Source organism: Takifugu rubripes, chromosome 15 (assembly GCF_901000725.2).
Source record: "Takifugu rubripes chromosome 15, fTakRub1.2, whole genome shotgun sequence".
NCBI lineage: Eukaryota > Metazoa > Chordata > Actinopteri > Tetraodontiformes > Tetraodontidae > Takifugu > Takifugu rubripes.
Genome location: NC_042299.1, coordinates 4,889,901 through 4,917,150, shown reverse-complemented (window position 1 = coordinate 4,917,150; position 27,250 = coordinate 4,889,901). Strand labels below are relative to the sequence as shown.

The 27,250-nt window shown below is 45.4% G+C and overlaps 1 protein-coding gene across 3 annotated transcripts in view; it reads left to right on the top strand.

Annotated features, from left to right (window-relative positions):
* Window positions 1-3,468: 3,468 nt before the first annotated feature.
* LOC101071679 (glucocorticoid receptor-like) overlaps window positions 3,469-27,250 on the top strand; it is a 45,537-nt gene continuing 21,755 nt past the window's right edge. Inside the window, exons 1-3 of one of the 3 annotated variants that reach the window (XM_029848782.1) lie at window positions 3,470-3,945; window positions 5,043-5,938; window positions 6,080-6,190. In XM_029848782.1, the coding sequence (XP_029704642.1) occupies window positions 5,052-5,938; window positions 6,080-6,190 (998 nt within the window). In that variant the 5' untranslated portion in view covers window positions 3,470-3,945; window positions 5,043-5,051. Of the gene's footprint in view, window positions 3,946-5,042; window positions 6,191-27,250 lie in introns of all 3 variants that reach the window. The other 2 variants (XM_011611075.2, XM_003970759.3) reach the window with 2 other exon arrangements.

Genomic DNA, 27,250 nt, shown 5'->3' with positions numbered 1-27,250 from the left:
ATCTGAGAGCTGCCCTACATAATCTGATGGCCTGGCAGATAGGTGTATTGGTTAATCTCACCCAGGATCCCTGTTTAAGCTCTTTTGACCTGTCTAATCATCTCATTTCCTCTTTTCAACACTGGGTTCAACATTAGGTCATTTCTGGTACAATTGCTAGCTACCCTCGATGACGAGACAGAGCACGAGACAGATTCTTGATTTGGTACAGAATGGCAGACCCTACGTCTAAAGCTGGATATGTGGTTTGTACCGTAGAACCGGTATATATATTGTCAGTGCACACAGCACTATTCAGTCAGTATTTGTTGCATGTGAGATGCAGCTATCAGACAGCACTGCTAACATTTGAATTAGGAGTCATAATTCATTTTCTCTCAAGTCTCAGTCAAACAACTGTGCAAATAGTAAAAACATGAATATCAGACAGTGATGTTTTTCATCATCTGATGACAGACTGATTTTTTTAGCCAAGTCCGTTATGTTTCTTTTGCATCCACTTTATTTTAGGCTGTTTTTGAGGCTGATCCCCTCTAAAGCCATCTTCACTGTCTGGAGATCATGTTGCCTCACCAACTATTAAACTGACAGGTTACTGTGGGCCATTGAGTTGAAGGTTAACTGAAGGTAATTATGGAGCTCTGTCTGAAAGCTTCGGGAGTGGCTTTCAGCGCTTTGCTACAGGCAAACAGGACAGATGGGTTACAACTCTAGCCAAACTTGACTTACTGTGACCTGCAACAGATTTCCTGTAATTGTTCCCAGAATCACCATATGTCCCATAGGGCTGCAACTTCTCACAGATACTGTATTTTAGCTTCAGTAGTTTTTAAAAGCACATTTTGGTTGTGCTTCCTGCTGCCACAGGGTTGCATGAAAGAACTTAAGTGTTAACTGAAAAGGGGTCATGTGCCACTTTTAAACCGGGAATAGTTTTTGTGTGGGCTTCCTGTCTGACAGCCTGCAGGATAAACTCTGGTATGATTTGATTTTCCCATGATTTACACAGGCACAAGTGATCATTGCAGCATTTTGTAAAAGTACAACCTCACTTCTGTTTTCAGGCTGAATTCCTGCAGAAGCCCAGATAATTTGTGTTTTTTAAGTGTGAGTTTCACACTTTCTTGCCTGCTACTTTGGCTTTTCCTCCTTTGTGTATTGTATGAGTCCACCTTCTCTTTGGGTTTGAAGATGAAATGTGCAGGGTGTGAACTGCTTGTTCATCTTTAAGCAAATATCCTTCCTTCCGTTCTGGACTGCTCTCTCTAAAGTCTTCCTTTTATGCAACTGCTGTGACTTACATAACAATGGTGTGGTTATGAAAGTCCTGCCCTTGGTATGCTAACCATTCCTTCTAAAGCCAGAGTGTGAATCTTCTAATAGAATACAGAAAAGTGTGAAGAAAAATGCTTTTATTCATTAATGGCTGTTGCAGTACTGTAAATATTAATGCATAACCATTTTTGTGTAATAAACAGGTTAAAACAAAGTAATGTTTGTCCATTATAGTGGTGCCATTCAAATCATGACTTGTGTTGGATTTCACATAAGATGACAGCATGAACCGCAGAATCTTAAAGTAAAAGGTTACAGAGTGCATTAGCAGCACTTTATGGTTTAAGTCAGAAATTCCACAATTTGACCTTTCCGTGCATGTGTCTTTAAAGTTAGCTCAGCGGTAAAGAAAGCATCCCTCACTGGGACAGTGACAGTGGTGAGGCCCCAGCATCTCAACTGTGGTTGGACTCGAGGAATAAAACCCTCCCTTTCACATTATTAACAAATATGATATCATCACATAGCTCCCTAAAACATGGTAGTGGGGTTTGGTGGTTCGATCCATGTCTCCCTCCAGGACATCAGACTGTTGACACGTCTATGACGCATGTCGTCGCTGACACGAAGAGCAAGGACACAAGTTACAAGACCCTGCACACACAACATTCTTCTGGGCCAATTCCCAGCTATAGATACACATACACAGCCAACCTTTCCATTATTTACCATTGAACTGAATTACATGTTAAGCAGCATTAGCTATTCACAGTGTTTATCTGTGATGTTTTGGGAACAGTGCATTATTTTTTCTTTTTCAGACTCTTGGGAGCCTCCAACTCACTCGCTCTGCTAGACTTTTAATGATGCATCTACATGCTCAGAACACACTCCGATACTGCTAATGGAGTGACTTGCATGGAAAGCCACACCTTACCCCCACCACCACCTTGCTTCTCTGCTTTCTGACATGCTGGTTCACATTTGCACCTCATTGTTTCTTTCTTTTCCAGACAGATCAACATTGAGATCTGCAACTGTGTGGTCAACTTTTCTTTCTCTCCTCTTCTGATCTGAACCACAGTTTGCCCTCTTCCTCTCTGTTTCCATTGTTCCTCCTGGTCTTTTTATTTTCCCTGATTAGACCCTAAATATGCTGCTGTAATTACAACCCCATATTGTCACAGGGCGCGTTTACAGCACCGAATGGTTGTATCATGGCAACTGGGGTGGCTCACGGTCCACTGTACACTGCTTATTTTTCCTCTGATGGACTCTTGGTAATTCATGGGAGCATCCAATAAGTGGTCAGTTGGTCTATTTGTGGTGAAAGTTGAAAAAAGGTGCATTGAGGTGATTTGGGGAGGATGAAACTTACAAATTACATATCGAATCGAGTTAATTTTCCAAAATAGAAGGCCTAATGCTAAGGATATGTTATCAATCATACATTATTATATAAACTACAAATATCAAGGAAAGCCATGCTATATGTTCAATGTTCTCAGGCACAGCTTTCTTCTTTTTCTGTAGTTTATTTTACATCTCAGCGCATTGCTCTGTGCAGCAACTTCTGATGGGATTTAATCAATTGCATATCGTTTCACTCTTAATGTATTTTGAAGTCCCAAAACCGACGCTGCATCAACACCAGCCTCCAGCGGCCGAATCAAGAAGTACGATCTTTACAGTTCCGCATTCGCTCCAAGCAGCAGTCGCCGCGCTCCCTCCACTTCGGAGAGGGAGAGTTCGGTCGTTTATTAATATCTATGAGGGACAAACTTTGACAGATCACCCAGTGGATAGTGTGTTGAGAAAGGGGCGTTCACTGATAAGTGTCAAACTCACAGTCGAGTCAAGTTGCCCGACCTGATCTGGCCGCGGCAGGAAGTCAAACTACTTCAGCTAGCTGTCTGTGTAGACTCAATCATCCAGGTCATAGTTAGCCTAGGTAGTTTTCTTTGTCAACTGGACTGTATTTCTTCCAGTTGACAAAGAAAACTACCTTGGATACTTCAGCTAGCGTGAAAATATACATCATCACTCAAGTAATCGTCATCATAATAGGTTCTTTTGCTTATTTCCCCCCACGCACACATTTTCCTCTGAGAATTCCTACAGCTACAGACGCAAAACCAGAAGCCTTTATTGTGAAAGGCCAACACGGAAGCGCATCTCCAATCTTTGACATTAACATTAATTTCACCAACTGTCCGCCATAACCTAGCTTGAGTTTGTTGAGTGCGACGGGGCAGGTCGCCTATCTTATATAACTTAAAAACACTGGTTTAATGGCGCACGAGTACAGCCGCGGCGGCGCAGATCTGGCCCTTCTTGAATGTGAATTATTTTTCAAAATCACCAGCAGTTAACCAGTCGTCGACTAGTTTCTTTTCGGAGGCTGACGACTTGAAAGTTTTCAGACAGATCGGCGAAAAGACGCGCACGGATCGCTACAGATCCACCAGCGACTTTGAAGTAGTTGGCTTTTCGTTTTCCAGACTGCTCTTCGTGCCGGTCTCCGAGAAGGGCGGCAACAAATCCAACAGCACCGGTTTAAGTAACAGGCTTTTATCGAAAAGCTCAAGCGACGTTTGTGTCATTTTCTCAGACTGGAGAAAATGAGGAGATGGTTTAACCAACGGAACGCTTCCTTTTTGTTCCCAACAGGTACGATTACCCCTAAGACGTTGTTGCTGGTGTTGGGATTCTGTAGTTTGATTTGCATGGGGAAGGTGGGAAAACTGGTTTCGTGCTGGAGGTAGGCCGACGATGCGCACCGAACGCCCCAACGTCGCCGCGTGGAGGAAACGAATATATATGCGTAATGCAAGACAAAGAATCTTGCATGAGAACTGCTTTTCAGCTTCCTTGACTGCGTGCGTGACACGCGTGTAATTTTCCATGGCGACCAACAGGTCGCATTAATGCGGTGGAAGCGCTGTAACAGTGTCTCAAGGAACTAAACTTTGAGTTGGTTTTCATGTTCTACACCTGAATGCAGAACATTCTGTGTTGAAGTGCTCCGCTTTATTCTGCACTGTTTGGGCCTGCGTGTTGTGGGCGGTGAAACGTATGACCTCAGAAATCTTCACGGAGAGTGTGAACTTTACATATACCCAATAGCGTACAGGCACGGCCCTCACCGACTTCTGGGAGCGTTGAAAGTGTTGCGACTGTTGCCTTAAATATGTTTTTAGCAATAATGCCTTTTCCGTTTTTGCCGTGCTCCACAAAACGGAGGCGAAATGGACCATACAATGGCTTCAAATATTACATTTGGACGACCTTCCTGTGTTTTTGACTGATCGATCCTATTTCGTGCGTTTATATCTCAAATATTTAGTCACACCGACCTTTGAACCAAGGGATTGACTGTCGGCTTGTTTATTTATAACTGGTTCTTCATTTATAATTTTTTCACATTAAAATGATTTTTTTTAACAGAGATTAATAGCTAGGGCAAATATATGTGACTTATTTAGCGATGATGTCCGTGGCACCAGTTATTTCATTTCCCTTTATTTTCTATATTTGGTCAGTGAAATGTCATCTAGACTGGGTTAGGGTGACATGCTGTATTTATTACACTCTAAAGGCATAAGTCAGTATTATACTGAGCCTGTCCACGTTAATTTGATAAAAACTAAGTAATAATCTGTTAAAAACTAAGTAATATATTGCATGGTCTTGTTGCAGGGCTTTTATAAGCTAACCATCTCTGCTCTCTCTTATGTGACCTGTGATTCATCCTCTCCACTCGTCAGTATAAAGACATGGATCAGGGTGGATTGAAACGCAACGGAAATCGAGATGGCAGCCTGACATTTGGGGAAACGGGAGGAAGATTAGGTGGTGACATGGGCGACCCAGCTGGTTCACTTCTCCAGCCTGACATGCACCTGCCCGGCATTGGGTCTCTGCCCTCATCTGCGGTGTCCTCAACCGAACAAGGTGGGTCCAAAGATCCCGTGGAGCTTGGAAGTTTCTTCTTGTCAGACATGAAGGAGGGCAAAGGGAGGATGCAGAAGCAACAGGATATTGATCAGTTCAGCATGGAGAGCAACCTGTTGAAGCAGAGCATTCCTGACTCTATCATCACCACCTCCGACACCTCTGTCCTGGGGAACCTGCCCCTGCCTGACCTTTTTCCCCAGCACATCAAGCAGCAGGAGACTTTTTCTCTGGATAAAGACCTGGAAACATACAACACAAACACGGTTGTTGGCCAAAGCGTTTTGGAGAGCAACAGCAATCTCCTGCTGGAGGACGCAGTGATTTGGAAAGACCTGGAACTTTCCTGCTCTCTGCCAGAAATCAGTGATTTTGAATTGGATACAGAGGTGGCACACTTGGATAACATCCTGCACCAGTGCAGGAGCAGCAGGGCTCCGATAAGCCCTTTTCCCAACGACATAAGATCTGCCTTGGATAGGGGAAACAACTGTCCAAGCTTGAATGGAACTGACAACTCAGTTCAGAAACTGTCTCAGCAGCAGCAGCAGCAGCCTGGACCCCTCCTCTCCAGCGTCACGATCAAGGAAGAAAAGGATCCGGTCCCCTCTTTCATTCACATCCGAACCCCTGAAGTGGTCAAGCAGGAGAAAGGGGATGGTGATACTTTCTGTGACGCAGCGTGTCTCCAGAGTGCCGTGAGCTCCAGGTACGAAGGCCGCACCATGGCCTCCCTGCCAGTGGGACTTGGCCCGAGTTCTGACTATAACTACACAGCAAACTTGGCCTCGGTGGTGGATCTTCAGGACCAGAAGCCCTTTAGCTTGTATCCCAACCTGCCTGTGTCCAGGGAGAGGTGGAGCACTGGGAGTAGGTATGGGGAATCGGCTGGAACACAGAGAGCGGATGACGGTGTCCAATCCATCGCAGTGCTGGGATCTTTTCCTAGCAGCTTCTCCAGGTAAGAAAAAAATATTATTTTTATTTGTTCACAGTTGCAGGACAAATTTGTAATCCATCTTCAGCTGATGTCTGTGACAGAAATTGGATTGAGCACAGAAATGTGAACTTTCAGGCTCTTTGCCGCAGGGAACTCCGTGGTGTCTGTGTCTGTTCTTGCCTCGCAAATCTCCCTGTAATTTTAGCACCATTTTGCATCTGTTGTCACCTCCCTGGCTGTTTCCGAAACCACCCCCTATACCCTACATAGTGCACGCCATAGTGTGGACGCCATTTTGAAATAGTGTCCGGAATGTTAATGAGCATCGCTGTACCCTATGTAGTGCACTCAACGTATCCCACAATGCACTGCGAAAAGTAGTGTACAACTGATGCACCCTAACTCACAAAATATATTCCATCAGCCTTTACGGTACCACGTGACAATCTGTCATTGGCGGGTAAACAAGGAGAGATGACTTACAAATGTATGTATTGTCCGCTGTTTGTTTCACATTTCATACTAAAGCGTCAAATTCTTTCACTTTAGCCATAAATGACGCCGTTGTCCGAATACTAACCTTAAATTGAGTGCGCTACATAGTTCACTCAATCCATGTCCCCCATGTAGTGAGTAGTGAATAGGGAACGAGTGTGTGGTTTCGGAAACAGCCCCTGTTTTATTTATTTCAAACATGCAGGAAGCAGCAAGTAATGGCTGCACCAACAATCCCCCTGTTGTGGGAAGCAATAATTGGCCACATTAAGGCTCCTGCTTTTCCATTTTGGGAAAATGGAAAGAAATATTATGACTCAAGCCTTAGTAGTACACAGTGATTTATGATCTGATGTTTCTTAAGTGTTGTAGTTTTGGCAATTCCAATTAGATTTATCTCCAGTTGAGCAAGTGTGCACATTGGTGCAAGACGAAGAAACCCTGGTGAGATGTGCACACGTAACATCCAGGTGTTTTTCCAAACTGACATCATTTTAAAGATATCACAGTTGCATAATCATCTGAGGAAGTTATTCATCAAGTAAACTGGATAGGTGTGCCATGTTTAATGTCTTTAGTCTTGTGAGGAACGTTCCCATGTGTATGCACCACTGTAACTGCTGTGCATGGTGCTGCATTTTGAATAACGCAGCAGAGATGAGACATTTGCCCACTGCTGTATGATCTTTGCTGTGATTGACAACTGACTGGATGGGACAAATCAATTAGCCAGCAAATACACAATATGAACCTATTGTTATTGGACCCACTGTCGTCACCTAATGAACAATTCATCATCTGATTGTTTTTCCTCCAGTTACACAAATGTTTTTATGAAAGTACATCATGTCACTACAATCATGAGCATCAGAATAAGTTTTTATGCACTGGTGGATAATATATTCTGACTGAGTAACACAAACTCAAAGTGGACCCAGATGAGAAATCCCAACCCTAACCCGAACTGAGCAAGATAAACAGAGTGTCCCTATTTTTGACAGATATTGTGATGCCTCACTGTGTGGTTGTCTACTGTCCATTCCTTTTTCAGACAAAATGAATGGTTGTTTTTCAAATAAAGAAAAGACAATTTGAAATCTGAGAATGTGAACTGCAGATTGGTTTTCTTCAGAAGGCATCACATTTTTATTGGATTTGTTTATTCTGTTTTTTCACAGTAAACAGAGTGGAAATATGCTTAAAACAGACAGCATGACTGAGCTAATGAGTGCAACTACCTAGATCAGAGCGGATTAATTTAAGCATTCATCTAGCCCTGCAGAGAGAACGTGACTCTAAATTGGATGATATTTTAAAAATTTAAAGGCATTTGTAGTGCATTATCATGTGATGTATACCCTTTTTTTAGCTGTTCTGGAAACTGTTGACATAGAGTTGGAGTTGGCAGTATAGATGTTAAGCATGATCTCAAATTAGGATTAAAAAAATGGAAACATCCAGGCAGAACAAAATTAAAGATAAATAAGAAAAAAAAATGTAAACACATGAGGATCTGTTGATGTTAAGAGAATTCAACCGGACTTTTGTTAGTTTCTCAACGAATTGTGAATTATTAAAAAGTCAGTTTTTAATCCTGAACATCAGTTTGTTGCTCTCACCTACCTGTAATGTAGCAGGTCAATCATATCTTAAGACAACTACGTCAAACCCGCCTAGTTTGGTAATATCTCAGATTATTCTATTCTTAATTGACATTGTTTGTGTGAGTGGCCGCTGGTTAACAGGTTTAACCTCTCGGTTCTCAGAAATAACTGTTAAATATGCTCCCGAGAAGAGTTTTGTTTTGCTTTACAAAGGCCGTCCCTCCAAACCAATCCTGGAATGGTGGGCTTCATTAAAGAGGCTTTTAGCTGTGCAGCCTGTTAATGTAGAAGACGTGTCAGCTCCCTGTCGGCCAACTTTGTTTTTTATTCTCACACCACCCTATTGGGCCAACTGCACTGATCCTGTGGTGTGGGCCTCTAACGGAACTCAGTGTCATGTAGCAGACTGACAGGAGGTGAGGCCTCGGAGCAACCAAGCTGTGGCTTTTTACCTCCACCAAGATATTATGAGACAGTTGGCATTTGTTTATTTAATTGTTAGGAAATAACCCTAAAAGTTTCAAAGAATCCAATTTTTTATAATGGGCCAAGGAAGAGCACATTAAATTTTGGTGACACTCTGGATTCCAGAGGGAGTTTATGATCAAAGCCAAGGGGCTTCAAACCCATGAAGAAATGAAAAACTACAGGTTTGCCTGGTAAACAGCTTCAGACTTCACTGCAGCAAAAACGTACAAGGCAGTAACATTTTGAGAGAGAGAGAGAATTCTAAGCTGTGTCATGACTTGCTTTCTCATTCGTGAGTCACATTGAGGGCATTTCCTGCCGCATTCTGCTGCGGCGCACACAGATGAGAGTTAACAATGCTTACTGCTGAACCACTGCTCATCTGACCCTAAGCCCGGGCCAGTGGACAGTGGGCCAGCTCTCACACCAGTTGCGTATCGGTTTGAACATCATTTTGGTCCAGAACAATAAAATACAAAGCCTGAAGGCACAGGGATTTTATTATGAAAGTCTTACAAAATTACAATGACTCGCTTCTTAAAATAAAATTCCAGGCTTTGGGTCCAGTTGTGGTGGCCTTTCCCTCAGTTCTCCCACACAGGGCTTTGCAGAATTGAAACCAGTTATAAAGGAGAGTACTGCAAGCATGAGCTCCTCAGATTGAGAAACGTTGTACTGACTTAGACAATTAAACGGGTTAGGATGTTTTTTTCATGAGCCTTTTACTCTTATTCTTGAGCAATGTCCAAACAGATTCTAATCCAGAATCTGGATTAAGGACCTTAACCTCTTCTTTGAGTGACACATGAATGTTTCCTAATGTAAAGATCAACCAACATCCAACATACCTTCCCTGACACGTGTCATGAGGTGCTTTTGCACTGTAACTTACGATTAAAGCCAACATAAAAGGTGCACGCAGAACTTGATAGGGCCATTGAAGTGTTTTGCTTTTATCTGATCATTGTCATCAGGGTGGCATGGTAACCATGGAGGCTGTTGACAGACTTTTCAACCTCTCATTCAACGAGGATCAAACCTTTCTCAGCACGGTCCACTTATGGAGTCCATCCAGCGGTTTGCTGAGGGTCACTTGGCCGATGTTTGTAAAATATCACAGACCTGGCTGCTTCTGAAGCCTGCTGGGTGGTTTTCCGACCTCTTTCAATGCTTTAAAGGAAGGTTTTAAAACACTTTGGTATTTATTTATTTTTTTGTATGAATGTCACTTTTATTACCATGGACCCATTTAAGGGCCAGTTTTGTCTGAGTGTGTGCTCACACACACGTAAAGTCCCGGCTGTATCTTAATTGCCGCAGACCTTTTACCAAGTGAATAATTAACCAGTCCAAGGTCACTGTACATGTGGAGGCAAACATTCATCCCCCAAAGTACAGACCTTATGTAACCTTTTTATCCATGTTAACTGGCTTAGGGGAAAACTTCTTTAATAATGGTCTGGTTTTACCCTGGTCAGGACAGTGTTAATGACTCCTGGGTCACCTAATTCTGAAGGTGTGTTTACTGCAGGACGTACAAGTCAGGCTTTGTCTGATAAGGACCTAATAACGCAGCCTGTGTGTGGTTCCAGGTCAATATTGGGGAATATAGAGTTGATCTAGTACAATTTTTGATATTTTAGTTGATCCTCCTAACTTTAAAGGGCCATTTGATGGTTGCAATTCTGTTTAACATGAATTTTGAGCTATTATGAGTGCTTACAAAGGTAGATGTACAAATGTGTGTCTATGTTTGCAGAAGGTGGACAGATATTTCCTTAGGAGAGGAGGATTGTTTCAGGGGTGGATGATTCTTGTTCCCATTTGCCGATCTCTGCTTACTCCAGTTCACTTCATGTCTGATGCACATTTGCAGTTTTAATAGAGACGGACTGTTTTCCACCCATTTTATCCACGAGACTAGATTTTCTCTCCATTTTGTGTTCAGACCAATAGCCTATATTTACAGTATCTGTTTGTTTTGTCAGTGGTGTCTGAAATGATGTGTAGCTTTAAAAGTCGCTGGTCCTTAAATGGGTGGAACAATACCTGAATATTTGCAGAATTTTACTGACTTTAATGATGGAACTTGAAGGATTAGCAACCTCAAGTGGAGATTTATCACTCATAAATCACAAATGTTTTTGGACTGTGGGGGAACCAGAACCTTCTTGCTACTAGTCTTTGTGCAAACTGCTATTTCAGCAGGATGGACATTGTGAACTCTTTACACTCTCTGAGCATCTTAATTGTGGCAAAGGGTCTTTGTGACAACAGCGTGGAAAATAGAAAGTCCAACAAACACCCATTGCCGCCATATATTTATTCTGTGTTTCTGTCTCAGCTCAGAATGAAGCAACCCCCCCCCCCCCCCGCAGTCAGCTTTCATGGCATTGTGTCTAAATTTACATTTATGCAACCATTTTCTGCCATGTGCAGTTAAACGAGTTTGAGTGGTTAATTGTTGCTTTTGGTTATGTTATGTTGTTTTTGGCAGAAAGAGGACTTGGAGGAGTTTGATTTATAGCCTTGGGTTAAAAAAAAAAAATCTTGCAAATGAGTTTAGATGCAGACTCACTCATTTGGAAAGAACCTGTTTTTCTTCATTTGACATGACTAAGGCTCCAAGGTCCTCCTGTGCCCTCTGCTGTGGCCCCATGGATCGCATCAATGCTGTACCAGTTTGGCCATTGATAATTTGCAGATCCATCAAATTTTTGTCATGGCTTGTTTCAAGGTCGTCTGCATGCCCACTGGCATTAAGTGACACTTTCTGTCAGCCACATTTAAAGGAACTGAATTCAGCAAAACAACTGTTAATGTGTTTTGATGTGCAGGATTATGGGATTTCTTTTGCACTGCTATCTGACAGTGATTGGATCTCATTCATCCCTTTAACAGCTTTGGAATTCTGTTAAACAGAGAAGGTTCTCTAAGTGGAGTTGCAAGACTTTTACCTCTGTGTTGACAGAACTCCCATTATGGATGAGGCTGATTCTAGTCTTACACCATGGGTTAATAAAGCTTCATGTTCTTTTCGTGCTCAGGTAGCTGTAACTGCTGTTTGAAAGGCTAAAAGAGCAGTGACCGGAAGTGGTAAATCATCATGGGGACACCCGGGGAAGTGGCTAACAAACACGGACCTATTACTGCTATTCATTCTGTCATAACAGAGAGGCTGTTTTCCTGCAGGCTATAACATACTGTGGAGCAATACAGTCAGCTCTCCTTAAGGGAATGGCCACATTGCAGCAGTGTCATATCTGGTCATCTTGATTGATAGGGCTGCTAATTAAATCCTGGCATATTATCTTTCTGCTTCCCTTAAATTTTCATAAAGGTCAAATCCTACGAGATTTTGGCTGGGCTCTGTGATAATCGTGACACCCCAATCCTGCTGCAGTTCTCTGGGAGGAACCTCTTTTAGACAGGAACAAAGTGAGTCAGGTCTGGAGCTGAAAAAGAGCAGGGGTGGTTTTGGGTCCGCACCCACTGAGTTGCCCCTTAGCGGTCCTCTTCTGTGGCCTGACGCTGAGCCGTTCAACTCAGAGATAAACTTAATTCAAACCTGTTTTTATAGTAAATGAAATCGTTAAGTCCACTATAATGAAGATGGATTTTGAGGTTTTGGTGGGACATCAGCATACGTAGTGTGACTAAAGTAGCTTAGCTGTAGATGAGACGATGATGCTTCTCTTGTCTGACAGTATTCCTGTTCTGGAGGACCACAAGTGTTGAAAGATGAGGTCAGACCTGCTGCCTGCATGCAGGCGCTATCTCATACATGCTGGCAGGCAGTCAGAGTTTACTGGCTGTCACTGCTGAAATGCGGCCAAATTCTTCCTGGTTCCTCCTGTGGAGGCTGAAAAATAGGGGGAAGAGGAGGAGGCGGCAGAGCGGAGCGCCGTGGTGTCAAATGTAAATGGGCAGTAATCCAGCTGGTTCAAATTTTGTCTTTATCAGACCTGCCGCATTTAAGCTGATTTTATTGATTTATTCTTTCACTTTATGATATTTGAAATGTCTTTCATGGATACAATTATGACCTTTATATCAGATTGACACACAAAGCTCGCCATTGATTGTTATTTGCATTTAAGTCACCTCGTCTCCTCTGCAGACCTCACTTTTGGGTAGGAAATGATGATTTACTGACTTCATTGGTGATCAGTTCAGAGTTTAAGGCGGTTAAAAGTATTGATACAGGTTTTGAATTTTCACCTGGGCAGTGATGAGGACACCAAACTTTTTATATGTGCCACCTTTTCTTTAGGATAAACAAGTTTGGTTCCTTCTCTGGAATGCCTTTATAAGATTCCTGCTGTTCCCTTTCTGCCTCCCTTCCCTCGTGTATTACTCTCTCAACCCCAACATCATATCTGAACTGGATTTTCCCACTGTCGAGGATTTTCTTCAGTTAACACAAAGTCAAAATGCTGCTTTTAAGAGTTTAATAAGTCAGTCAGAACACATGCAACAACAGCATGCAGAGAGATCTCTGCCCAATGTAACAAACATGTCCCTTTTATAATGCTTAGCAACTATGCCTTTTTCTCGGTACTTTTCCATCTACTTACTTCATCGTCACAAGGTTAGCATGATAAACTGTAGCATTTTGAAGGTTGCTGACTCGCAGATCTTCATCATTTTCTAAGGAGTCTTTGTTCTACAACTCGTGACACCTCGTACACCTGCACAAGCATCATCAGATGAACTTGCTTGATCTTACTGGTTTAAATGATCTATGCTAAACAAAAATAATTTATTTTATACCACAAACCCCCTGGTCCCTCCTCTGTTTCTTTCTCTAGCCGTCCATCTGTGGCATTGTGGAAATGTGATCTGACTGTCTGCCACATGCTGCCCTGTAACTGTGCATCACTGAGAAGTGGCTGTGAAACAGGCTGTATTTCTGTGGCCACAGCAGCATCGAAACTCTTAGTCACACCATTCTCGCATTTTAGCCAGTGTTGCTATGCCTGTTTTATGCCTAAAACAGTGAGTTTCGACACATTTATTGAACAAAATATTCATTCTTCCGCCACAAAACCATCAACGTTTTCATCTTCTGTATCTGAATTAAACAGCTGCACTATTTCAATGTCCAACATCGCGAATTCCTCTTCTTAATCATCTGAATCGGACTCACCGACCGGTTCCGGTTTAGTGTTGATTTTGTGAAAGCTCTTACAATACATGAAGACGGTATCATAGCCCATCCACCCGCATATGGTGGCATAATTTGCCCGCCGCTGCCTGTCTTTGTGAAGGAGTGTTTGCCTTCCGTCATCCAGCGCTCTGTCCGTTTCCATGGCAGCCGAGAACCACGGTGAACGACGACTTCTCGTTGTGCGTATCGCCACCGTGCTGGTCTCTTTTTCTTCACTTTGTGGGTCAAACGGATGTTAAAAGTCAGAGGGATCTCATCCATGTTGGTGATGTGGCTGGGCGCGGTTATCTTGTCGCGGCAGTAGGTGCGGAAGATGGCCACCCTCTCCTGGTAATCCGCTGGCAGCCGCTGTGCAACAGTTGTCCTTGCGTGTATGGAGAGATGCTGCCTCCTCATAAAGCAAAAACACTAAGATTGCTCGATTGCCATTTTCAGCCGCATATATGATGGCCTGCAGTTTAAAGTAAGCCTCATTCATACGCGTCACGCTTGACTGGCGCCATTTTAGGGGATCCTTACGCGTAGGTGTGCAGCTAATCGATTGGCGGAGCATTTACCGTAGTGCACCCACCAAAGGCGCACAGCAGATTTTGGAACTCAGTCCACACACAAGGCGCTCCATATTATAAGGCGCACCGTCGATTTTTGAGAAAATCTCAGTGTTTTAGGTGCGCCTTATAGTCGTGAAAATACGGTACCATACAATGTTTTTTTTGGAGCATTCCCCAGTCCATGAGGTAAAACATAGTTATGCTTTCAGATTATTTTTCCTTTGACTGCAAGTCCATCTATTAACCGGATTAGAGTTCAACAAAATCAATATGATTATGATTACATGCTGGAGCAGCTTCTGGAGATACCCGCTGGACAATAACCTGTGAAAGACCTCCCTGACTCCTCTGAGGGCTGGTTAACCTCAGTCATTCCTCCTGACTGATGGAGACATTTTTTTTGACAGATGAGCAGTTGGATTTTTCTCAGTACTCTCATATTTCATATTATCCTGTATTCATGTTTATTTTCCCGTCTTTTTTTACACTTCTGTGATCATTTTTGTGATCACTGCACAACACTAAGGTGTATCTTAGCAACACAGACTGCGCAGAGATGCCCATTCTAGTAGCAACGCTTAAACGGCAACATAACGGTGTCTCATCGGTTCTCATTCCATACACGCAGAAACAGTCAGAACTGACCTGTTTCATGATTAGGAAAATCATCCAACATGAATTATCAAAAATAGGGAGCAAAGTATGTCCTTTATTGGCTTGCTAAAGCACACATCTTGCAGTGAATTAATACTCACTCTCTGACGATCAGCATTTTTCTGCCACACAAGCCTTTTTTTTGCTGCTGCTGCCATAGGCAGGGTGGTAGCTCAGGCGGAGAAGCAAAGGATTCCCTATTCAAGCACCGGTGTGGACAAAACATGGAAGGTGTTCTGGTAGCGGGGGGAGGTGCCAGAGCACTACCTTGCCCACGGGTACCTTGGTACTTGGTACTGAACTCCCAAATTCCCACACAGGGCCCTACGATGAGCTTGCGAGTAATCCAGGGGTGGACCTGCCATTTCCCATATGTAGCAGAGATAGCCTCCGGCATCCTCTGAATTTAAAGCGATCAGGAATATTAAAACGAAAAAATGTTGGCCCTGAATTGAACTACTTTGAATTCATGTTAGACTTAGCTTGTTAAACCTGCTTTCTGAAATGGTCCCGGGAAGCAGAAGTATCCCACCAATTTAAACAACAAAGTCTCCTGTTGAATTCTGTAAATTCTCCTCTTCTTCTCACATGCCTTTGTGACTATAAATCCACCTCATCACCTTAGCCCATCACTCCTGGTTGCCTCTTCCATTTCCGTCCTCATCTTCATTAATCTTTTTGCAGACAGAGACGGTGGGTGTATGCAAATTTAAGCCTTCCTTGGTTAGCAGCCTTCATCCGTTTCCTTCGCCAGCACGGCTGTTGCACTGAACATTTACTCTGCCCTCACTGATGTGACCAAGCATATTCTCTAACACTTCAGCCTTTTCACTTAGCAGTGGCACTGAATTTAGCTGGAAGTCCAGTATATAAGATTTGGCAGCTAGTGACTAAAACATGCATCGCAGGAATTAATGTCTGTCCTATGTAGCTGTTTCCATGTCCTTGTTCCCTCATGCAAACAAATTTTCAGAAATCATCACCTACTGTACTGTTCACGGTACACAATTTTAGCCCAATCGGCCAGCTGCTTACTGCTACTGACTGAAAAACCCCTTTTAAAAGGAAGAAACATTGAGCAGGAACAGGCTCATGTAGGGGGACCCTCCTGCTGATGGCTGGCTGGGTAGAGAGAGAGGAGAAGGGGGAGGACAGGTAGAGGAGAGAATAAGCAGAGATCATAGAGATACATTAACACAGTGCTTCTCAATTATTTTCTGTTACGCCCCCCCTAGGAAGAAGAAAACATTTTGCGCCCCCCCCCCCCCCGCCGTGACTATAATTAGTATAATTTGTCTATTAAATTGCTATAAGTACACCTCTGCATAACATTGTATCCTTATTAATATTAAAGAAAACAAAAAAAGAAAGAAATATAGACCAAAGCGGGATGATTGTTGCCAATATTCGGCACGTTTTTGCCGAAAAAACTCAAGCGGCTGATCAGCGTGAATGGGGTGTAATGTCTTTAAGTGACGCCTTCATTTATTTGGCTTCATGCTGTCCTGCCAACATTTTTAGACAGTAAACACACCGGTCTTTCCTCGTCTCCCACCGTAGTCGCAGTGAAGCCAAGCGCTATATATGCTTCGTCATATTTCCTCGTCTTAGCTTTCGGGAGACTTTCGTATGTCTCATTATCTCCGTCTCTCTCCGCCTTTCTTTTCATCACTGTTAAGTATTTTTTCATGCTGTCCCCCCAGGGGGGCGCGCCCCACTATTTCAGAAGCGCTGCATTAACAGTACAAGCTGCTGGTATAAGAGTAGAGTGGGTCAGCAGGGTCGGAGGTTGGGAGGCCAGCCTACAGCTATAATGGCGGCTAGACCTGTTGATACAGAGGGGGAGGGGGAGAGAAGCAGCGAAACTATACAAGAAAGAACATCATCAATGATCTATTCGGAGAGGAGAGGAGAGGAGAGGAAGCCATGATCCAGTGGGGTGAGGTCTTTCAGGTGATCATGTTTCTGGACCCCGGCAGCCTCGGCCTATAGCAGCATAACTAAGATGTGAACCTAATAATTAGACGACCCCCTAAGTATGATCATTTGTCTGTCTAGGCCAGAGATGTCAAACGTACGGCCCACTGGCTGGATCAGGCCTGCAGAAGGGTTTAATCCGGCCCAAGAGATGATTATGTAAAGTATAGAAATAAACTGCAATTTTTCAATAAATTGCTGTTCTAAATGCTTCCAGTGGGTGGTGCAATAGCAATTGTGTTAAGCAACCAAGCTGTTTATACAGGGGCAGAGCAAGTAGGTCAAACAAGAGCCAATTGGATGAGCTCTTTTGTGTTTTGCCCGCGCGATTTATTACGTTTCTACTTTTAGCATTTCGCCCTCACTGCCCCAAAATGTCGCTGTCAAAAAAGAGAAAAGTAGACACCAAGTGCAGAGTATTTCAAGAAAAATAGTCATCCTCCTATTGTTTTCATGCCCACATATAACTTTCAAGGACAGTGGAGAAAAGAGAAGGTGGATGAACTGTTGTCTAGTCTGAAGAAACAGCAGTCTGTTTTTACTCACAGCCGAGACATCAGTGACGCTGCGGTCAAAGCTAGTTATCTTGTTGCTAAAGAAATCGCGGTGGCTTCAAAACCATTTAGTGAGGGCGAATTCGTAAAAACCTGCATGGTGAAGGCAGCGGAGATTGTGTGCCCTGAAAAGCAACAGGCTTTTGCAAACATCAGCCTGACAAGAAACACCCCTCTGATTTATTATTTTCTTTTTCAGGGGGGCAATAGAATCAAGCGTGATTCTCAGTGAGGCTGCTCCACCTTCAGCAATAGAGTCAACCTTGGCAGGGCTAAGATTATAATGATTGATCCCTGGAGAAGCACAGGGTGGTCCTTGGATTAGCACAGGGACCACTTCCTTAAACTTAGCTACAGCATTATCTGAAAGACATCTGCTATAGTAAAATTGGGTTCTGAGCATAGTAGAATCATTAATCATCAATGTAAAAGTGATCAAAGATTGATCTGATGGGAGTGGGTTCTGACCGAACACTGACACATGTTCTACCTCAACACCATAAGATCGAGGGTGATCAGAACTAGATCGAGGGTGTGGTTGAAGCTATGAGTTGGTTGATTTATCAGTTGAAGGAAACTAACTGACTCAAGTAATGAAATGAAGCCATTGCTAAAGCTGTCATTTACAATGTCTACATGTATGTTATAGTCTCCAATAATAATGGCTTTATCTGTTCTGAGGACCACGTCGGATAAGAAGTCGGAGAACTCAGACAGGAACTCTGAATGTGGCCCAGTAGGGGGCTGATATACAACTACAAACAAAAGTGGCTTTTCTGTCCTCCGGTTCAGATGGGTGATGACAAGAGTCAGGTTTTCAAATGAACTGGTGCTGTGTTTGGGTCTAGGATTAATTAATAACTTGGAGTGATAGATTGCTGCCACTCCCCCTCCTCGACCAGTACCATGAGGAATATGATAATTATGATGGGAAGGAGGAATAGATTCATTTAAGCTAACATACTCCTCCTCCTGGAGCCAGGCCTCAGTAAGACAGAATAAATCAATGTGGTGATCGGCTATCGGGTCGTGCACCAACAGAGATTTACACAAAAGAGATCTAATATTTAATAGTCCACATTTAATTGTGCTGTTAGTTTCTTCTATTTGTGCTTTGGTATTAATTTGAATAAGATTATGGTGATTGACCGCTCCCTTGCACTGTGCTTGGTGAACTTTTAACCGTGGAACAGAGTCTACTTCTGTAGTGATAAATATGTTATTGTTGGTGGATGAGGGTTCTATGGAAACATGAGAAGTGTGTAAGACTACAACTCTGCATCCTGGTCTGGACCCTGGTTTTTCAGGTCACTTTGGGTCTAATAATTTGGCCAAATTACTAGAAATGAGAGAGGCACCATCCCGGGTGGGATGCACACCGTCTCTCCTAATCAGACCAGGTTTTCCCCAAAAACTGTTCTAATTGTCTACAAAGGACACCTGGTTTTTGGTGCACCACTGTGACAGCCAGCAGCAAAGTGACGACATGCGACTAAACATTTCATCGCTGGCCAGATTGGGGAGGGAACCAGAGAATGCTACGGAGTCCGACATTGTTTTTGCGTAATTGCACACCGACTCTACGTATGTTAATTTTGGCCTCTGACTTACGAAGCCGGATATCGTTTGCTCCGATGTGAATAATAACTTTACCGAATTTACATTTACTTCTCGCCAGCAGCTTTAGATTGGCTTCTATGTTGCCCGCTCTGGCCCCCGGAATGCACTTAACTATGGTCGCTGGAGTTGGCTTCACGTAGCATAAAAGAAAGTCGCCAATGACCAGAGTCGGTTTCTCAGCGGGTGTGTCGCCGAGTGAGGAAAAGCGGTTAGCCACAGGAAGTGGTTGGTGGTGCACCAGTGGGCCTTTGGTTTGGGCTACACTTCCTGCGAACCGTCACCCAGCCGCCCTGGCTAGCCGGCTGCTCAGCTGCTGCCGGAGGACAGCTAGCTGTAGCTACGCTAGGCAGCTCCACAGCAGCTACCTTCTCCTGGCTACCTGACGCAATTCCAGACAACTCCAAGCTGTGGAACCGTGTCTCAAGCTCGCCAAGTCTCGCCTCCAGAGCAATTAATAAACTGCACTTTCTGCACCTATTCCCTTCACTAAAGGAGGCAGAAGAGTAACTAATTATTTCACACACTGAACAGACCCAGGCAAGACACCGGGTGAAACCGATGGTGAGGCCATGCTAGTGCTAATGATCAGTAGAGTCCTGTATTTGTTTAGTATGAATTATTTCTCCTTGTTGTCGGCAAATAACTAGAATTTCCCGAGTATTTGATTTTAAATAAAGTGAATCCAACACACACTGTGCACAGTGCACCAACGAACTCTATTGAGAAGACAGGGAGTGATGCAATACGTTACCAAACGGAAGCCGTCTCAGAAGAGAACTCCTGGCATATTTGGATCAAAACAGGTCAGCATCTGCAATAGGCCGGATCTTCCCAGCATGATTCCCCTTAGAGCAGGGGTGTCAAACTCATTTTGGTCTGGGGGCCGAATACAGCTTAATCTGATCTCAAGCGGACCGGGCCAGTAAACTCATTGCAAAATTACATCGAACTAACAATAAGCACAATTTTTTCTTTGTATTAGTCACTAATACTAATAATTAGTGCAAAGAAGAAGTCAATTATAAAAAATCTTTATTAAATGAATTTTCCTTTTACTAAATACATTATGAACAACCTAAGAACTTTAAAACGTAATTTTAACAACACTTTTACTGAGTAACTAAATAAGTCTTAACATTTATTTAAGTGCGTGATGCATAAAACTGATCACAGTGATAGTAACAATGTTGCAAAACATTTAGTCACAGCCTTGTGGAACTTAAAAACACTCGGCCTCATTCACGAACCGTTCTTACGAACAAATTTGTTCTTAAGTCCCATTTACGAATATTTTATGAAGATTGTGGCATTCACGATTTTCTTCTTATCCTGGATTTATGCGTAGGTAAGAACAAATCCTACGAACACTCAGGAGTACTCTTACGCACATTTCAGTCCCGACATGTTGGCATGGTTGTGTTCTTCTCTTGTGCAGTTCAATAAAATGCAATAAAATTACAATGATATTTCTGTCATATTTATTTATTTATTTATTTATTTATTTATTTATTTATTTATGGGGCCAGGCTGCAGTTACGCGGTTCATGTTAGAGCGCAATTAATTTCCCGTTTGTGAATAAAATGCATTACTGTCACAATTTCAGTCTAACAGTCTTGATTCACTTCAAAAAGAAAAAATAAGAGAGACCGGTTTCAGAGCACAGATTTACACGTTTATTTTTTTACATTCATTTTTTTATTTTTTTTTTTACATCAAATCAAATCAATCTTTATTTATATAGCGTCTTATACAATCAAAATTGTTTCAAGGCGCTTTCCAGAATCCCAGGGCCTAACCCCAGACAAGCAACAGTGGCAAGGAAAAACTCCCCTTTAACAGGAAGAAACCTTGAGCAGGACCAGGCTCATGTAGGGGGACCCTCCTGCTGATGGCCGGCTGGGTAAAGAGAGAGGAGAAGAGGGAGGACAGGTAAAGGATAGAATAGGTAGGAGAGGAGAGGAGAGAAGAGGAGAGGAGAGGGGTAGAGGAGAGGAGAGGAGAAGTAGAGTGAAGGGGAGGTAGAGGAGAGGAGAAGGAGAAGGAGGAAGAGGGGAAAGAGGAGAGGAGATGGAGAGGAGAGGCACAGAGCACAGAAAAACACACAAAAAGACGATATACAATCACTTCAGCGGGGCCGGAGGTCATTATGCAGCTCCGAAGGCGGCGATACCTGTAAATAAATAGAGAGGGGAGGGGGGGGGGGGGGGAGCAGAAAAACTACACAAGAATCAGCATAACTAGTCTGCTTGATGAGGAGGAGGAAAGGAGAGGAGAGGAGAGGAAACCATGACCCAGTGGGGTGACAGAGGCCTGTCAGGTGATCATGTTTCAGGACCCCGGCAGCCTTGGCCTATAACAGCATAACTAAGATGTGACCTAAGGATTAGACGACCCCCTAGGTATGATAATCTGTCTGCCTATGATAGTAACTGGAACTACAGAATTAGTAACAATAAGCTTTTTCAAAGAGGTAGGTTTTAAGATGGAGTCAGCCTCCCGTACCTGGACAGGGAGCTGGTTCCATAGCAGACGGGCCTGGTAGCTAAATGCTCGGCCCCCCATTCTACTCCTAGAAACTCTGGGAACCACAAGTAGACCAGCATTCTGAGAGCGGAGCGGTCTATTGGGCTGGTAAGGCGTCACTAGCTCCTCCAGGTAGGATGGAGCGAGGCCTCTGAGGACCTTGTAGGTCAAAAGAAGGATTTTAAAAATGATTCTAAATTTAACGGGCAGCCAATGAAGGGACGCCATTACAGGAGTTATGTGATCTCTTTTGTCAATACCTGTCAGAACTCTGGCTGCAGAATTTTGGATCAACTGGAGGCTTCTTCAAGAGTTGTTTGGACACACTGATTAGAATTACAGTAGTCCAGCCTGGAAGTAACAAAAGCATTAAAAAAACTTTTCAGCATCATGCTGCGTCAGTAGCTTCCTGATCTCTGTGATGTTCCTCAGGTGAAAAAAGGCACTTCTAGAGACTAATTTAATGTGTGAGTTGAAGGAGAGATTTTGATCAAAAGTTACTCCTAGATTCCTCACAGAGAGACTAGATGTTAATGATATACCATCTAGAGTGATCATATGATCTAATCTATCCCTGAGAGGTTCAGGACCAAACACCATGACCTCAGTTTTTCCTGAGTTAAGGAGGAGGAAATTTGAAGACATCCAGGACTTTATGTCTTTAAGACAGGTCTGAAGCTTCGTTAACTTCTCTGTCTCCTCTGGCTTCATGGATAAATAAAGCTTAGTGTCATCAGCATAACAATGAAAATTTATCCCATGCTGCCGAATAATGTTCCCTGAGGGAAGCATGTACAAGGTGAAGAGGATTGGTCCAAGTACAGAACCTTGAGGAACCCCATGGCTAACCCTACTGTATGAGGAGGGAAGACCGGGGACATGAGCAAACTGGTATCTATCAGATAAATATGATCTAAACCAGTCTAGTGCTGTCCCATCCATCCATCCATCCTCTACCGCTTATCCGGGGTTGGGTCGCGGGGGCAGCAGCCTAAGGAGAGAAGCCCAGACTTCCCTCTCCCCAGCTACTTCTTCCAGCTCATCCGGAGGGATCCCCAGGCGTTCCCAGACCGGTCGAGAGACATAGTCTCTCCAATGTGTCCTGGGTCTTCCCGGGGGTCTCCTACCGGAGGGACATGCCCTGAACACCTCACCAGGGAGGCGTCCAGGGGGCATCCTAACTAGATGCCCAAGCCACCTCATCTGGCTCCTCTCAACGCGGAGGAGCAGCGGCTCTACTCCGAGCTCCTCCCGGATGGCAGAGCTTCTCACCCTATCTCTAAGGGAGAGCCCAGCCACTCTACGGAGGAAGCTCATTTCGGCCGCTTGTACCCGTGATCTTGTTCTTTCGGTCATTACCCAAAGCTCATGACCATAGGTGAGGGTAGGAACGAAGATCGACTGGTAAATCGAGAGCTTCGCCTTTCGGCTCAGCTCTCTTCACCACTACGGACCGGTCCAGAGTCCACATTACTGCGGATGCCGCACCGATCCGCCTGTCGATCTCCCGCTCCATTTTTCCCTCACTCGTGAACAAGACCCCGAGGTACTTGAACTCCTCCACTTGGGGCAGGATCTCCTCCTTGACCCGGAGAAGGCACTCCACCTTTTTCCGGTTGAGAACCATGGCCTCGGATTTGGAGGTGCTGATTTTCATCCCAGCCGCTTCACATGCGGCGACGAACCGATCCAGTGATAGTTGGAGGTCACGGGCCGATGACGCCAACAGGACCACATCATCCGCAAAAAGCAGAGACCCGATCCTGAGGTCACCAAACTGGACCCCCTCTGCACCATGACTGCACCTAGAAATTCTGTCCATAAAAATTATGAACAGAATCGGTGACAAAGGGCAGCCCTGGCGGAGACCAACCCTCACCGGAAACGAGTTCGACTTACTGCCAGTAATGCGGACCAAACTCTGGCACCGATCGTACAGGGAGCGGATGGCCCATATCAGCGGGCCCGACACCCCATACACTCGGAGAACCCCGCACAGGACCCCCCGAGGGACACTGTCGAATGCCTTCTCCAAGTCCACAAAACACATGTGGACTGGTTGGGCAAACTCCCATGCACCCTCGAAGACCCTGCGGAGGGTGTAGAGCTGGTCCACTGTTCCACGCCCAGGACGAAAACCACATTGCTCCTCCTGAATCCGAGGTTCGACTATCCGGCGAACCCTCCTCTCCAGTACCCCTGAATAGACCTTACCAGGGAGGCTGAGGAGTGTGATCCCCCTATAGTTGGAACACACCCTCCGGTCCCCCTTCTTAAAACGAGGGACTACCACCCTGGTCTGCCATTCCAGCAGCACTGCCCCTGATATCCACGCGATGTTGCAGAGTCGAGTCAACCACGACAGCCCTACAACATCCAGAGCCTTAAGGAACTCTGGGTGGATCTCATCCACCCCCGGGTCCTTGCCACCGAGGAGTTTTTTGACTACCTCGGCAACTTCAGTCCCGGAGATATGAGAGCCCATCTCCAGGTCCCCAGGCCCTACTTCCTCACTGGAAGGCGTGTTGGTGGGATTGAGGAGGTCCTCGAAGTATTCCTTTTACCGATCCACAACATCCTGAGTTGAGGTCAGCAGCACACCATCACCACTATACACAGTGTTGACAGTGCACTGCTTCCCCCTCCTCAGACGCCGGATGGTGGTCCAGAACCTTTTCGAGGCCGTCCGAAAGTCGTTCTCCATGGCCTCACCGAACTCTTCCCATGCCCGGGTCTTTGCCTCGGCAACAGCCGTAGCTGCACTCCGCTTGGCACACCGGTACCTATCTGCTGCCCCAGGAGTCCCACAGGCCAGTAAGGCCCGATACGACTCCTTCTTCAGCTTGACGGCATCCCTCACTGCTGGTGTCCACCATCTGGTTCGGGCATTGCCGCCACGACAGGCACCAACCACCTTGCGGCCACAGCATCGGTCAGCCGCCTCAATAATGGAGGCACGGAACATGGTCCACTCGGACTCAATGTCCCCCGCCTCCCCTGGGACATGGTCAAAGCTCTCCCGGAGGCGTGAGTTGAAGCTCCTTCTGACAGGGGACTCTGCCAGGCGTTCCCAGCAGACCCTCACAACACGTTTGGGCCTGCCAGGTCTGTCCGGCATCCTTCCCCACCATCGGAGCCAACTCACCACCAGGTGGTGATCAGTTGACAGCTCCGCCCCTCTCTTCACCCGGGTGTCCAGAACATGTGGCTGCAAATCCGATGACACAACCACAAAGTCGATCATCGATCTGCGGCCTAGGGCGTCCTGGTGCCAAGTGCACATGTGGATGCCTTTATGTCTGAACAAAGTGTTTGTTATGGACAATCTGAGACGAGCACATAAGTCCAATCACAAAACACCACTCGGGTTCAGATCAGGGGGGCCGTTCTTCCCAATCACACCTCTCCAGGTCACACTGTCATTGCCAACGTGAGCATTGAAGTCAGCCAGGAGGACGAGGGAGCCCCCAGAAGGAGCACTCTCCAGCACTCCCTCTAAGGACTCCAAAAAGGGTGGATACACTGAACTGCTGTTTGGACCATAGGCACATACAACAGTCAGGATCCATCCCCCCACCCGAAGGCGAAGGGAGGCTACCCTCTCATCCACCGGGGTAAACTCCAATATACAGGCACTGAGCTGGGGAGCAACGAGAATTGCCACCCCTGCCCGTCGCCTCTCACCAACAGCAACTCCAGAGTGGTAGAGAGTCCAGCCCCTCTCGAGACGACTGGTTCCAAAGCCCTTGCTGTGCGTCGAGGTGAGGCCAACTATATCTAGTCGGAACCTTGCGCACCAACTCAGGCTCCTTTTCCACCAGAGAGGTGACATTCCATGTCCCTAGAGCCAGTTTATGCAGCCGGGGATCAGACCGCCAAGGTCCCTTGCTTCTGGCTGCTACCCAAAACACAATGCACCCGACCCCCTTGGCCTCTCCTGCAGGTGGTGAGCCCACGGGAACTAGTGCTGTCCCTTTAATCCCAATCACATGTTCCAGTCTATGTAACAGGATGCTGTGATCAACTGTATCAAAAGCAGCACTGAGGTCCAGCAGAACCAGCATAGAGACCAGTCCATGATCTGAAGCTATGAGAAGATCATTAGTAACTTTAAGAAATGCTGTTGCTGCAACAGAACAACATCTGTGGCGTATGGAAGGGACTGAAGACCATCTCGGGCTTCAAGGAGCAGAAGTCCCAACCTGTGGGTGACCGGGGTTGGGCTAACGACCCGAACTTGTTTTTCAATAGATTTGATCAGGTACCCCCCCCCGCCCAGCCCAGTCTCCTCTGCTGCTACCCCCGCCACTGTCTGTGCCCCCAATAGACTGTTCCTCCTGTCCCCCCTCCCCCTCTCTCATGAACTTCAGCCCACACATTCCCGACACTTCACACTCTGACCCATGCCCATCCCCCCCACCAACACCCCCCTGCCCCAGCCTGTCCCTCACACCACACCAGATGAGGAAGGCCCTGAAGAAGAACAGGGCCAGGAAAGCGACGGGTCCGGATGGCATCAGCTCCAGGCTCCTGAAGTCCTGCGCAGACCAGCTGTGTGGGATCTTCAGTCACACGTTCAACCTGAACCTGAAGCTGGGGAGAGTGCCACAGCTGTGGAAGACATCCTGCATCGTCCCAGTGCCGAAGACACCGCACCCTAAGGAGCTCAACAGCTACACGCTAGACGCTGGAGAGACTCATCCTCGATTACCTGCGCTCACTGGTGAGCTCCTTCATGGACCCGTTGCAGTTCACCTACCAGCCGAGCATCAGGGTAGACGATGCCGTCATCTACCTCCTCCACACCTCCCTCACTCACCTGGAGAGGGCTGGAAGCACTGTGAGGATCATGTTTTTTGATTTCTCCAGTGCATTCAGCACCATCCAGCCCAGGCTGCTGGGGGACAAGCTGCAGGTAGCTGGGGTGGATCACCACCTCACGACATGGATTTTGGACTACCTCACACAAAGTTTGTGAGGGTGAAGGGCTCCGAGTCAGATCGGCTTCTCTGCAGCACTGGTGTCCCGCAGGGAACAGTTCTGGCTCCTTTCCTGTTCACCCTCTACACCGCGGACTTTTCACACAGTACATCTTCATGTCACCTCCAGAAGTTCTCTGACGACTCTGCTGCTGTCGGCCTCATCACTGATGGGGACGATACGGAGTACAGAGAACTTATTCAGGACTTTGTGGACTGGAGCCTGCGGAACAACCTCCAGATCAACGCTGGCAAAACCAAGGAGCTGGTGGTGGATTTACGCAGACGTAATAACCCCCCGCCTGCAGCAGTGAACATCCTGGGAACTGATGTTGACGTGGTGGAGTCCTACAAGTACCTAAGGGTTCACCTAAACAATAACCTGGACTGGACACACAACACAGGTGCCCTTGTCAAGAAGGGCAATAGCAGACTGTTCCTGCTCAGGAGGCTGAGGTCTTTTGGAGTGCAGGGACCACTCCTGA